The sequence below is a fragment of the Bos grunniens genome, chromosome 5 (assembly GCF_055505025.1).
Source record: "Bos grunniens cultivar Pamir isolate PY7600 chromosome 5, Bosgru_T2T1.0, whole genome shotgun sequence".
Classification (NCBI taxonomy): Eukaryota; Metazoa; Chordata; class Mammalia; order Artiodactyla; family Bovidae; genus Bos; species Bos grunniens.
In genome coordinates this window covers 68,277,921-68,292,285 of record NC_141169.1, presented here as the reverse complement: position 1 = coordinate 68,292,285, position 14,365 = coordinate 68,277,921, and the positions used below count along the sequence as shown (strand labels likewise).

At 44.1% G+C, this 14,365-nt stretch overlaps 1 protein-coding gene across 3 annotated transcripts in view; it reads right to left on the bottom strand.

The window, feature by feature from the left end:
- The window catches only part of STAB2 (stabilin 2), a 172,468-nt gene that overhangs the window by 145,368 nt on the left and 12,735 nt on the right, over window positions 1–14,365 (bottom strand). For all 3 annotated transcript variants that reach the window (XM_086401059.1, XM_086401060.1, XM_086401058.1), the window contains exons 4-5: window positions 5,399–5,484; window positions 4,533–4,602 (exon numbers count right to left, since the gene is read on the bottom strand). In XM_086401059.1, the coding sequence (XP_086257185.1) occupies window positions 4,533–4,602; window positions 5,399–5,484 (156 nt within the window). The remainder of the gene's footprint in view (window positions 1–4,532; window positions 4,603–5,398; window positions 5,485–14,365) is intronic.

Below are 14,365 nucleotides of genomic sequence, written 5' to 3'. Positions count from 1 at the left end.
CCCTGGGCATTTGTGAAACCAGCTACAGCAAATCTGTAGAGACATGTGAATCTTGGGGTATGGGACCCTAAAGCAGCCAAAGCCATGACCATTGGGGTCAGAGGGACAGGGCACAAAGCCCCCTGTGCCACGCCCCTCGGCAGAGTAGGCTGCCCTCTTGTGTTCCTGTAGCATCCTGCATGTGTGGTGCGCACTGGCTCAGAAGCATCACCCACATTTCCAGATCCTTGGGGGTGGGGAGCTATTCTTCCCCCTCTTTGGATGCCCATCGCCTGTAAGGGGTCTAACGCAAGGTGGATGTGTGCCAGGGGCTGAATGGTGCAGTGGTTGGGTGCCCAGGTTCTGGAGTAAGACACCTGGGGTCAAACCCTGCCTCTATTCCTGAAGTAGCTGCAGGACCTTGAGCAACCTCACTGCTTCTTCATTCATAACACAAAGAACCCAGCTTGCAGAGCTGTTCCAAAGAGATTCTGTGTGTCAAGCTTTGTGCACTGCCTGGTGCCCAGCAGGCATTCAGCTATTATTAACAAGGCATGACTGTGGGACTGATCTGGGATCATGTGAGAGAGAGGGGGCTTTGTATTCTGCCCTAACCTGGGGTGAGGCACTGAGCAGGCGAGGGCCTTGGTGGTTGAGATGAACACCCTTGATAAATGCAGCTTGAAATTACCTCTGAGCACATCAAGAATCAGGTAGGAGAATGCTCCGGCAGCAGGTTAAAGTCAGTGTTAAAAATAAAACTGCAACTCATAGCTGTCCTACTTACAGGCAGAATCGCCACCGCCAATGGCCAGTGCCTCAGTGGGTGGAACAACACTGGCACCCAGTGGATGCTTGGCTAAAAAGGTTCTCAGGTTCCCCCAGTTCTTGCCAATGGGAAATGGTCAGCATCACTGAGCCATCCTGCAGTCACAGGTGAATGAATGCTCTCCTTACTGTAGAACTGCTCTTGTCCTCACTTAATACCAATACTTGCTTTCACCAAGTGCTCATGACATGCTGCTAAGAGCTTTTCTACAAGTTAATCCCATGAGGCAGGTATTATTATTCCTGTTTTATAGATGAGGAGGGCATAGAGAGGTTCAATAGCTTGCCTCAAATCCCATAGCAACTGGGCTTAGTTTCAAACTCAGGCCTGCGTGACTTGAAGCCTGCTCCCTTGGCCATTATGGTCTAGAGCTACACTATCCAATATGGGAGCCACTAGCCCCTTGAGGCTGCTGCTGCTGCTAAGTTGCTTCAGTCGTGTCCGACTCTGTGTGACCCCATAGACGGCAGCCCACCTGGCTCTCCTGTCTCTGAGATTCTCCAGGCAAGAACACTGGAGTGGGTTGCCATTTCCTTCTCTAATGAAACTGAAGTCGCTCACTCGTGTCCGACTCTTAGCGACCCCATGGACTGCAGCCTACCAGGCTCCTCTGTCCATGGGATTTTCCAGGCAAGAGTACTGGAGTGGGGTGCCATTGCCTTCTCCTCCACTTGAAGCTATTTAAGTTTAAATTGAGTAACATGAGCTAAGGGGCTTCCCAAGTGGGGCTAGAGGTAAGGAACCTGCCTGCCAGTGCAGGAGATATAAGAGAGTCAGGTTCAATCCCTGGGTCAGGAAGATCCCTTGGAGGAGGGCACAGCAACCCACTCAAGTATTCTTGCCTGGAGAATCCCATGGACAGAGGAGCCTGTTGGGTTACAGTCCAAGGGGTCGCAAAGAGTTGGACACAACTGAAGCAACTTAGCATGCATACATGCCTTGCAGCTACCGTGTTGGATAATGAAGATCAGGACATTCCATCATCTTACAAAGTTCTGTTGGAACTAAGAACTGGGAGTCTTATCTCCCGAATCTCAGTTTAGGTTTCCAATTTTCTGGCTCAAAAATTTGGATTTTCAACAAACCACCTTGCTCCCTTTCACTTGCCCTTTCCCCATGGCACAAAGAGGTGTAAAGAGAGGCCACTTTTTAAATTAAAAAATGTTTGGAATTTCCATGTATGTCTATGCTCATTAGCAACCAACACCAGTTTCCTGGAAGTGACGTGAGCTCATCTTTCTAAATTTTTATCCACAAACAATTACTTGGCTTTCTTGCTAAGTAAGCAGTGTGAGCTTCTTTCTTCCCATTTCAGTATTTATTTAAAATATGTGATTTAAACTGTATTGTGGCAAAGAAGGGACAATTTGTTTATCATGTTCTTGGTAAACAATTGGTTGATTACATTTTACTGTCTTTTAATGTATTAGTTTGGCCAAAAAGGTCATTCAGGAATTTTGGCCAATCCAATATAATGTTAAAGAAACACTCAGAATGCTAACATCTGGTTTAAATTTGGTTTTGCTAACACTCTTATGAAATACTCTTTTATAAAGTGATGGGTTAAGAAAAACATAAGATTGGGAGGGAACACTAGGAAAGAGTAGGTATTAATAATAGTCATAATAATTGCTAACACTTGTGCACCGATTATCTTGTTAGATCCTCATGATAATTCTAAAGGAGGCAATGTTGTTTCTATTTTTACAGAAGAAGATGCAGAAAGCATGCTCAGTAAACTTAAGGTTTCCACAATTTGCAGCAGCCCTGGGACTGAAACCCAATCTGAGTCTAAAGCTAATCACCTCGACACCATGCCTCCCAACACCCATGCTTCTGGGTCAGGACAGAAGCAGATAAAGACAGCATCGGCCTCCATGGACCCCATGGATTAGAGGGAGATAATAGCTTCATTATTACAAAGGAAACTTGCTATAGAGTGCACAAACTTACAGGGGTGGGATGTCTGTATTTTTTTTGCCAAAAATATTTAAATCAATGCAGTACCTACCAAATATGATTTTTCCATAAAAGCCAAACCAAAGTGGTGTTGGAGAAAGGTGACCTGACCTATCCTTTTAAGGGAGACTGAGGCTCTGGCAGACACTGTCCCTACCATGCCCACATTCTCAGACCTCACCAAGTCCACGTGTTCAGCTCCCCTCCAGCAGCAGTAGCCTGTGGACACTTTCTGGCATGGCTGCTCCACTGGCTGCTTCACTGGGGGCTGGAAGTGCCGGGAAATGAATGACTCTGCCCTAATGACCACATGTGTTAGCTTCCTGTTGCTGTTGTAACAAATTGCCACAAACCTAGTGTCTTAAACCACACACATTTACTGTCTTACAGTTTGGGAGGTCAGAAACCCAAAGCAGTTGTACTAAGATTGATCAAGATGTTGCTGGTTCCACTCCTTTCTGGAGGGGAGTATTCTTTCCCTGCCTTTTTCAGCTTTGAGATGCTGCCCACACTGCCTGGCTCGTGGCCCCCTCCACCTTCAAAGCCAGCAAGATGGAGCCTTTCTCCCATCTTGCCACTCTTATATCTCATGACATCTGGAGTCTTTCACACATCAGAAGGTACATATCTATATCTTCTGTCTCTGTCTCCCTCCTCCACATTTAAGGACCTTTGTGATAACATTGAGTCCACCAGGATAATCCTGGATAATCTCTTCATGGTAAAGTCAGATGATTAGCAACTGTAATTCCAGTTCAGTTCAGTCGCTCAGTCGTGTCTGACTCTTTGCAACCCCATGGACTGCAGCATGCCAGGCTTCCCTGTCCGTCACCAACTCCTGGAGCTTGCTTATACTCATGTTCATCGAGTCGGTGATGCCATCCATCCATCTCATCCTCTGTCATCTGCTACCTTAATTTCCCCTTGCCATGGAAGGCAACAGATTCCCAGGTCCATGGTATTAGAATGTGGACATTTTGGTGGCGAGGAAGTGGGGTTCCATTATTCTGCCCACTACCCCGAGGCTCCCTCTCCTCTCATGTGAGGTAACTCCAAGGTGAGTGTTCTTTGCAGACTCCAGAATTCCCCAGGGGATTAAGCTCTAGTCATCCACGCTGGTCTCTGGCTTGACAGCACACCCTTTATTTCCTCTATGTCACTTTCTTAGTGTTTCCCTGGGTCCCCTCTCACGTATGCTACTTACATGAGAACGTTTGCAGAATGGGTCAGCTTTGGGGAGAACCAACAACGAGAGAGTGGACAAACCCATGCTGGGGACAAATCCATAGTCTGCAAAATGGGACCAACAACCTCTGATGACCTCAGGTGTTTGTGAACTCCCGAAAGGAAGGGATAGGTTAGAACGTGTTGGGACCTGTGGTGGATATAGAGGCCCCTGGGGAGAAGGTCAGTGCTGAGACCACAGTCTAGAAAGACCTCAGGGAGTAGCTGGGCAGGAAAACAACTGGTGGATGTTGGATCCTGGAGCCTAGAGCAAGGTAATCCTATACCCCCAAGTTTGTCAGGAAGCATTCTTGGTGAGTGGCTGCCTGCAAGTGCCGACCACAGACATAGTGTCTGTCCTTTCAGACTGCCTTTTAAAAGATTTGTTGTCAACTTGTTGTCTTGTCTGTGCAGCCTTGGTTTGGAGAATTGTTCTGCATTCCCCCACAAGGAACTTTATTTCCGGGGTGTTGAGGTGTATAAGCCATGTCCGACTTTGGACCTTCACAAATGCATTTGATGACACCAAAGTGAGACATACCTGCTGAACAGTTGGGCCCAAATACGTTGTCAGCAGCGCAGATTTCACAGGCTGTTCCACTGAATCCTTCCTGCAGGACACCAGGGGGGAGGGTGTTAGACCCAAGCAATCTGTGTTACCCACAAAGACCATAGATTTCTGACTATCCGGTCAGCATTCATTTCTCAAATGGATCTTCCCTCTGTGCCTGTCCTGAAACTCTCTTTCTTCTTTGCTCTTTTTTTGTGTTATAATTTGTACATTCATTCCTTGAATCAGTCTGGAGCTAAGAATCTGGAGCTCTTCTGAAGAAAGTTGCTTCAAAGGTATAACTAGAGAATCAGCACTGATGGCCACATCCTAAATCCACCCAAGGGTGAAATGAATACATTCTCAGTTTTGCAATTCTAAAGACAGTTGAGCTCAATTCTTTTCAGAGGGTTTCTTTGTATTCCCATAGTGTAAGGCTTGAAGCTTGCAAAAAGTCCCTTTCATGGGATAGCAAAGAAATTCCTCAATTGGCAGACCAAGTGCTCACCTATGGGTCTGAGTACAGCTTCAAAGACTAGTCTGCCAATAGTGGTGACTTTGAAGGGTAACAATGACACAATTTCTAGAGCCCTGCATTGTTCTCATCTCAGTTTTTCAACAAGTATAATTGCTTCAGTATTATTATTAAATTCATTTTACAGATAGATTCACTTAAGGCTGAGCAGTTAACTGACTTGCTGTAAGGTCCCCCAGCCTGTAACATGCATACACTTCCCCCACTCACCCCCACTAACATCGCTGCTTCTTAGAGTCTTCACCCAGTGTGTGTTTACAGAGGGACAACAGGTAAGGAGACAGCAGAGTCAGGAAGGAGGAGAACACTGTTTTGAACTTACTTGGCATAAGCAGCTTCCATTTCCTTCCATGCCTTCAGCACAACGGCCCCGGCCACTGCAGGGGGACCTTGCTCCTCCCGGGCACTCTGGGGAATCAAAGAGCAGATATATTCATTTGAAACTGCACGCAAGCATTCTGCAAAGATGCATGAAGCATCTGCTAGGTGCCAGGGATAAGAAATAATTGAAGACCGTGCAGGCATCATCTAAGGTTACTTAGGGGAGAGGAAGGAATCACAATGTAGTCAGGGATTGTACTAGGACCTGTCAGACCTTCTGCCCCTTCTTGAACATTTGCTGTTGACTTTACAATCAACTAATTAACTCATCCCTGTTACAACCCCAGGGGTTTTATGCTTCTTAGGCTGCTGGGAGGTGATGAGTCAGTGGGTCTTTGCATGGGGATGGTTATGTTGTGTATGGGCAGGGCACCAGGCAGGGTCCATAGTGCTTCAGCCAGGGTCTGCTGTGAACAAGTTTAGCGAGGAGTGAGTGTCTGGACATTTAAGTGGACCAAGACTTGCTTCAGAGGAAAGTGCAGCCCTGGGCAGCTGGTGGAAGGCCAGGCGTCCTGCCCACATGGAGCCTATATTCTAGATTTCAATTAACACTGGGGACACAAGATCAAAAGGTATACTCTGTAACATTAGGATGATCTCAGTCTAATGCCTTCATTTAGAAATTATTTTTCATCAGATTATAGCAGGAATGAGAGAGGAGACATTGCCACAAATCTTAGAGACATTAAAAAAGATAATAAGCAGAGCTTACTCCTTGGAAGGAAAGTTATGACCAACCTAGATAGCATATTCAAAAGCAGAGACATTACTTTGCCAACAAAGGTTCATCTAGTCAAGGCTATGGTTTTTCCTGTGGTCATGTATGGATGTGAGAGTTGGACTGTGAAGAAGGCTGAGCGCTGAAGAATTGATGCTTTTGAACTGTGGTGTTGGAGAAGACTCTTGAGAGTCCCTTGGACTGCAAGGAGATCCAACCAGTCCATTCTGAAGGAGATCAGCCCTGGGATTTCTTTGGAAGGAATGATGCTAAAGCTGAAACTCCAGTACTTTGGCCATCTTATGGGAAGAGTTGACTCATTGGAAAAGACTCTGATGCTGGGAGGGATTGGGGGCAGGAGGAGAAGGGGACGACAGAGGATGAGATGGCTGGATGGGATCACTGACTCAATAGGAGTGAGTCTGAGTGAACTCCGGGAGTTGGTGATGGACAGGGAGGCCTGGCGTGCTGCGATTCATGTGGTCGCAAAGAGTCAGACACAACTGAGCGACTGATCTGATCTGATCTGATCTGAAGCAGATACTAGGAATGACTTTATGCCAAAAACTTGACAATGTAGATGAGGTGAATAAATTCATTGTTCCAAACTACCAAAGATCTTCCCTGGGGGCTCAGGTGGTAAAGAATCTTCCTACAATTTGGGAGACCTGAGTTCAATCCCTGGAGAAGGAAATGGCCACCCACTCCAGTATTCTTGCTTGGGAAGTCCTGTGCACAGAGGAGCCTGGCGGGCTACAGTCCAGGGGTTGCAAAGAGTCAGACACGACTGAGTGACTAACACACACACACACACACACACACACACACACACACACACACACCCCAGAGATCATTTAAGTGAAAATAGATAACCTGAATATCCTTGTATCTATTTAAGAAATTTAATTTGAAGTTAAAATCCTCCCCACAAGGAAAACTCCACGCTGATGGACTCTAGGTGAATATTACCTCACACTTAAGGAAGAAATCTTATCAATTATAAAAAAAACTCTTCTAAAAAGTTGAAGAAGAGAGAACACTTCCCAGTTCATTCTATACAAAGAGCATCATTACTCTGATTCCCAAACCTGACAAATACATCACAAGAAAACTATAGACCAATGTCCCTAATGAAGTGAAGTGAAGTCACTCAGTCGTGTCCGACTCTTTGCGACCCCATGGATTGTAGCCTGCCAGGCTCCTCTGTCCATGGGATTTTCCAGGCAAGAATACTGGAGTGGGTTGCCATTTCCTTCTCTGAGGGATCTTCCCAACCCAGGGATCGAACCCAGGTCTCCCGCATTGTAGGCAGATGCTTTTACCGTCTGAGCTACCAGGGAAGCCCCACATAGATGTAAATTCTTTAAAATCTAGAACAAATATTGAACATTAAAAAATTCTAAACAATATTATGCCCACTGAATCCAATGGTATAAAGAACATAACATGGTCAGTGCAGTAAGGTAAGAAAAAAAGACTCAAAATGGATACAGATTGGAAAAGAAATGAAAATTTTCTTGATTCTCAGACAATAAGATTTTCCACATAGAAAATTCAAAACAATCTCCAAAAATTCATTAGAACTAATACATGAATTTATAAGTTCTCAGGACACATAAACAAAAATCAATTACGTTTCTATAAACTAACATGAAACTGCTCATAACTGAAATAAAAGTATATAAGTAAACTTAACACCAAAGGCAAAACTCAGGTGTGAATACAACAAGAATTGTGCAAAATCTGTAAGATGAGATCTATAAAACACTGACAAAAATAATTTAAAAATCCCAGATACACTGTGGTTATGGATTAAAAGAGTCAATATTTTAGGTTGTCCCTAAAAACATCTATTTCTGCTTTATTGACTATGCCAAAGCCTTTGACTGTGTGGATCACAATAAACTGTGGAAAATTCTTCAAGAGATGGGAATACCAGACCACTTGACCTGCCTCTTGAGAAATTTGTATGCAGGTCAAGAAGCAACAGCTAGAACTGGACATGGAACAACAGACTGGTTCCAAATAGGAAAAGGAGTACGTCAAGGCTGTATATTGTCACCCTGCTTATTTAACTTATATGCAGAGTACATCATGAGAAATGTTGGACTGGAAGATACACAAACTGGAATCAAGATTGCTGGGAGAAATATCAATAACCTCAGATATGCAGATGACACCACCCTTATGGCCGAAAGTGAAGAGGAACTAAAAAGCCTCTTGATGAAAGTGAAAGTGGAGAGTGAAAAATTTGGCTTAAAGCTCAACATTCAGAAAACGAAGATCATGGCATCCGGTCCCATCACTTCATGGGAAATAGATGGGGAAACAGTGGAAACAGTGTCAGATTTTATGTTTTTGGGCTCCAAAATCACTGCAGATGGTGACTGCAGCCATGAAATTAAAAGACGCTTACTCCTTGGAAGGGAAGTTATGACCAACCTAGATAGCATATTCAAAAGCAGAGACATTACTTTGCCAATAAAGGTCAAGGTTATGGTTTTTCTAGTAGTCATGAATGGATGTGAGAGTTGGACTGTGAAGAAGGCCGAATGCCGAAGAATTGATGCTTTTAAACTGTGGTGTTTGAGAAGACTCCTGAGAGTCCCTTGGACTGCAAGGAGATCCAACCGGTCCATTCTAAAGGAGATCAGTCCTGGGGTTTCTTTGGAAGGAATGATGCTAAAGCTGAAACTCCAGTACTTTGGCCACCTCATTTGAAGAGTTGACTCATTGGAAAAGACTCTGATGCTGGGAGGGATTGGGGGCAGGAGGAGAAGGGGACGACAGAGGATGAGATGGCTGGATGGCATCACTGACTCATTGGACGTGAGTCTGGGTGAACTCCGGGAGTTAGTGATGGACAGGGAGGCCTGGTGTGCTGCGATTCATGGGGTCGCAAAGAGTCGGACACGACTGAGTGACTGAACTGAACTGAACTGATACTGATTTATAGAGTCACTGCAATTTTATTTAAAATCCTAGAAGGATTTTTTGGGTAGAAATTGATAAACTGATTCTTTATATGGAAAAGTAAAAGAACTAGAGTAACCAGGTTAATTTTGAAAATGACCAAATTTGAAGATTTACACTACTTAATTTTAAGACTTACTATAAAGCTACAGTAATCATGATAGTGTGGTAAGGTGAAGGCATAAACACATAGATCAATGGAGCAGAATAGAGTCCAGAAATAGATCCACATATTGATGATTAATTTATTTCATACAAGGGCCCAAAGGCAATGATGCTGGAATGATCAGATATTTGTATAAAAATAAATGAACTTTGATTCAGACCACGAGTCACATGCTAGAGTTAACTTGTAATGGATGATAGACCTAAAAGTAATGCCTAAAACTACAAAGCTTCTAGGAGGAAATATAGAAGAAAATCTCTGTGATATTAGGTTAGGCAAAGATTTCTAGATGTGATACAAAAAGCAATTTTTATGAAAGAAAAATTGAAATATTTGACATCACCAAAATTAAGAACTTTTGCTCCTCAAAAGGTACTGTTTGGAGAGTGAAAAGACAAGCCACAGACTTTGAGAAAACATTTATAAGTCATATACCAAATAAAAGACATACCTCAAATAGTTAAAGGACTCTAAAAACTCAGTAATAAGAAAACAACCTGAATGATACATTAATAGCAAATAAGCACATGAACCACAGAAATTAAAACAAGCTGCAATAAAATGCCTCTGATCAAACTGGCTGAGATTAAGAAAAAAAATCTGATTATACCAAGTGCTATCAAGGATACCAAACAATTTGAACTTTCACATGTGGTCGGTGGGAATGAAAAAATGATGCAGGCACTTTGGAAGAGTTTGGCAGTTCTTATAAAGTTAAAATACATTCAATATACAATCCAGGACTCCCACTTCTAAGTATTTACTCTCAAGTGAAATGAAAACTAATATTTACATTAAAACCTGTATGTGAATGTTCATAGCAGCTTTATCCTTAGTTGCACCAAATTGGAAACCCAAATGTCTTTCAGCTGGTGAATAGATGAACTGGGTAGATGATGGTGGACTATGAAACATTAGGAAAGAATGAACTGCTGATCTTGTAACATGGATGAATCTCAAATGCATGTGCTAAGTGAGAGAAACCAGACTCACAAAGGTACATACTGTATGATTCCAGTCATAGGAATCGCAAAGGCACCGTGACGGGCACAGAAAACAGATCAGTATTTGCCAGAGGTTGGGGGTTGGGGGAGAACTTGACTACAAAGAGTATTTTGGGGAGTGACCTAGCTGTTCTCTATCTTGATTGTGGTCCTTGTTACATAACTGTTTAGGTTCATCAAAGTGTGTATAACTTTACATCAAAAAAGGAGAATTTTACTGTATGTAAATTATGACTTAAGCATAAATGAAAAATCCATTAGCAGATCATGTTCTTCAATGACAGGTTTGGAAAAAGTAGTCAGTGTCCCCATAAACACACTTTACTTCCATGTAGACCTCAGGGGTGTCTACTTCCATAGTTTATACTCACTGGAAAGGAAAACAAATTAAGACACTAGAGTCAGAAAGGGCTGTTTTTAAACACATGGTAAACAATTTCCTACCTTCAACCTTTAAATTTTTTCATTTGAATACTCCAGTGTAGTTGTAAAACTATCCATGTTCAGGAGATGATTGTGCTTCTCTGAATGAATTGCTTATAATTACTTTAAATGGCTTAAATATTTTATAAGTCATTCATTTAATGAATCAGTTAAACCTTCACTAAGTGCCCTCAATTATCTTCAAAGCTGGTAACGTTTCCTCCATGTCCTCACCAGAAAGTGAAGATTCAGTGAGGACAGAAAAGGGCCTGTGTGCGGGGAGGGGCTGATAAGGCAACCTCGGTGCTTCAGGCTGATTTCTCAAGAGGTGCCCTGATGACTCCTTCTCTGAAATGAGCAGCCTGATCCATGCGGTGTCCACTGAGCGTCTGCCTATGGCAGGGCTAAGGGTGGGTCGCCTGCTGGCTGGAATTGGCTGTCTCCAGGAGTCTTCCTGAGCCTAAGCATCACATGTTCTTCAGGGGACATGAGGCTTTCTCTGCAGCATGTTCCTCATTCTGGCCAGCCATCTCAGCTGGGGGCTTGTGACCCACCAGGCTAAAGGGCAAAGTGATTGCTTACTGTTATGGACTGGATATCTGTGCTTCCCAGTTCATAGGCTAATGCCCTGACCTCCAACCTGATGACACTAGGAGGGGAGGCTTTGGGACATCAAGTTTAAATGAGATCATGAGGGTGGGAACCCCATGATGAGTCTAGAGCCCTTATAAGAGAAAGAGGGACCAGAGCTTTCTCTCTGCCATGTGAGGCCACAGAGAGAAGGCAGCTATCTGCAAGCCAGCAAGAAGACCCTCCCTGGGAACCAAAAACTGCTGGCATGATGAACTTGGACTTCCCAGCCCCTAGAACTATGAGAAGTAAATGTCTGTTGTTATGGTATTCTGTTAAAGCAACTTCAGCAGGCCAACCCACTACTGTCCCCACATTTCTGAAGGGCAGGCCTTTGCTTTGACCTGAGGCATCAGGGTGACCCAGGGGGTCCACAGAAAGGCAGACACTGGTGGGAAGAAAAATAATAAACCCAAGGGATCACAAGCCGTATAAAAAATGAGATGCACAGAAATGTCCTAAGTGGGGAGGTAGTTATCAGCTCAACAATAGATGGAGAGAACTTGTTGAATACATATTATTGCTAAGCAGTTTGCATGTGTGGTTTCATTCTCAAAACAACTGTACAGGAAGCTCTCATCCTTGTCTTCCTTTCCAGGTTACAGATAACAAAACTGAGGCTCAGAGAGGTAAGTAACTTGCCCAAGATCACAGGTCTGGTAAGTGTTGGAGTTGCCATTGCAATCAGGCCCAACTCAAGATTTTGAGTCCTTAACACCAAGCCGGAGTATACAAGATCAGTAGCTTAGAATATAAAACTAAACCAAGACACACCTCCTGAACTAAAGAGGCCAGCCAGTGATCTGAGAACCACAGAAACAGAATTGGTAAGTAGCATATTCTGAATGCTTACTATCCGCCAGGCACATCCTAGGTTCTTTATGTGTACCAGCTCCCTTAGTCCTCAGCACCGCCTTTGGAGGTAGGCATAATACCACCAGGGCTTCCTAGGTGGCACTAGTGGTAAAGAACCAGCCTACCAATGCAGGAGACGTGAGAGTTCAATCCCTGAGTCTGAAAGATCCCCTGGAGAAGGGAATGGCAACCCATTCCAGTAATCTTGCCTGGATAATCTCATGGACAGAGAAGCCTGGCAGGCTATAGTCCATAGGGTCGCAAAAAGTCGGACACGACTGAAGCAACTTAGCACCCATGCATATTACCACTACCATCTCCATTTTACAGATGAGAAAACTGAGACCAAAGGATTCATTTACCAGATAAAATATAGGATGCCAGTTAAATTTCAATTGCAGATAAACAATGAATAATTTTTTAGAATAAGCATGTCCCAAATACTGTATGCCTATTTGCTGTTTATCTGCAATTGACTTAACTGGGTATCCTCTAGTGTTACTTGAGAAATCTGGCAACTGGGCAGGGAGGGTAAGTAACTAGCAAAGTCCCAGAAGGAGAATGTGGTAAAGGCAATTTAACTTCAGTGATTACAACATTTGTAAAGCCACACTGCCTCTTAGTGCCAGGTTGGAACTAGGGGGGACTCTGGTGTCAAGGAATCAGCTCCAGGCAGGTGACAGGCTCCCAGCTAACAGTGGAAGCAAGTTTTCCAGGAGGAGGCTCATGGGGGACAGGCTGCTTTCCCAGCGGTTGACTTGGCAACACAACCAGGTATTTGGGTAAGGAGACAGGAATGGGTTGTGGCTGGGGCTCTGCAGAAGATGGCCCTTGTTTCCTGTTCTGTTCTGCAGTTACTAGCTGGCTCTCCTTGGGCAAGCTGCAAAAGGCCTCAAAAGCCCCAAAGGACCAGGGTTCTCACCTGGACTCTCAGGTGTGTCTGTTTTCCCTCATCTATTTTTGCATCCCTGTCTCTCAATCTGTGAGCTCCTTGTGGGTAGAGACTGGGTTTATCATGTAGAAGACTATGAGCAGCATACAGCAGGGGCTCAAGAAATGCTTGAGTTTTATAAGTTGGCCAACCCTGGAAGGAACTCTGGAAAAAAGCTAGCAGGAGTGTGAGAGTATGGAGAATCCTCATCTGTTGTCCTATGTCGAATGTTTTAACGATTTGTGAAAACAACTTGTTTGGTTTTAAAATCAAAATTTTAAAAGTGTACATTTCTTTTCTGCTTATCAAGTCATTTTCTATCACCTCAGGCCCCTTCTGTGGTGTTGGAGAAGACTCTTGAGAGTCCCTTGGACTGCAAGGAGATCCAACCAGTCCATTCTAAAAGAGATCAGTCCTGGGTGTTCATTGGAAGGACTGATGCTAAAGCTGAAACTCCAATACTTTGGCCACTTCATGTAAAGAGTTGACTCATTGGAAAAGACTCTGATGCTGGGAGGGATTGAGGGCAGAAGGAGAAGGGGATGACAAAGGACGAGATGGTTGGATGGCATCACCGACTTAATGGACGTGAGTTTCAGCAAGCTCCGGAGATGGTGAAGGACAGGGCAGCCTGGCGTGCTGCAATCCACGGGGTTGCAAAGAGGGACACGACTGAGCAACTGAACCAACAACAACAGGCCCTCATTAGGGAAAAAAAAGTTGGTGAGACTTGACATTCTCAGCAACCACCCTTGAAAAAGCTCTTCTAGAATTTGTTCTCAAGGCATGTTTCTGAAACCTGCGGGAGAGCTCAGGCAGCTGATAAAGCTATTTTCGGTCATTATCACATTTCCCTTTGGTCAGCACTGCTCTGAGGGTCTCACATCGTGACTTTGCTCATGCAGGAGGCTTACCCCGACAAGGTATCAGCAAATCATCAGACGTTCTGTTCTTTCAAAGGCAGATAATGAACTTCCTGGCCAGCAAGAGGCCAGGGACCTCCCTTTATCTCTCAAGGAACTCCAGAGGTGGCCACTTGTGTCACTGTCTTTGTTTCAAAGCCTGCTGCACAGTGCTAGACAGAGGCTATGTCCTGCTTCGTAAAAATGGTGAATATTCCACTGACAGCTCTAGCTGGATTTGTCTGCCTGGGAAACTGATATGAAACTAGCTTCCTTGTGTGAACTCAGTGTGAATTTGTCACTCAC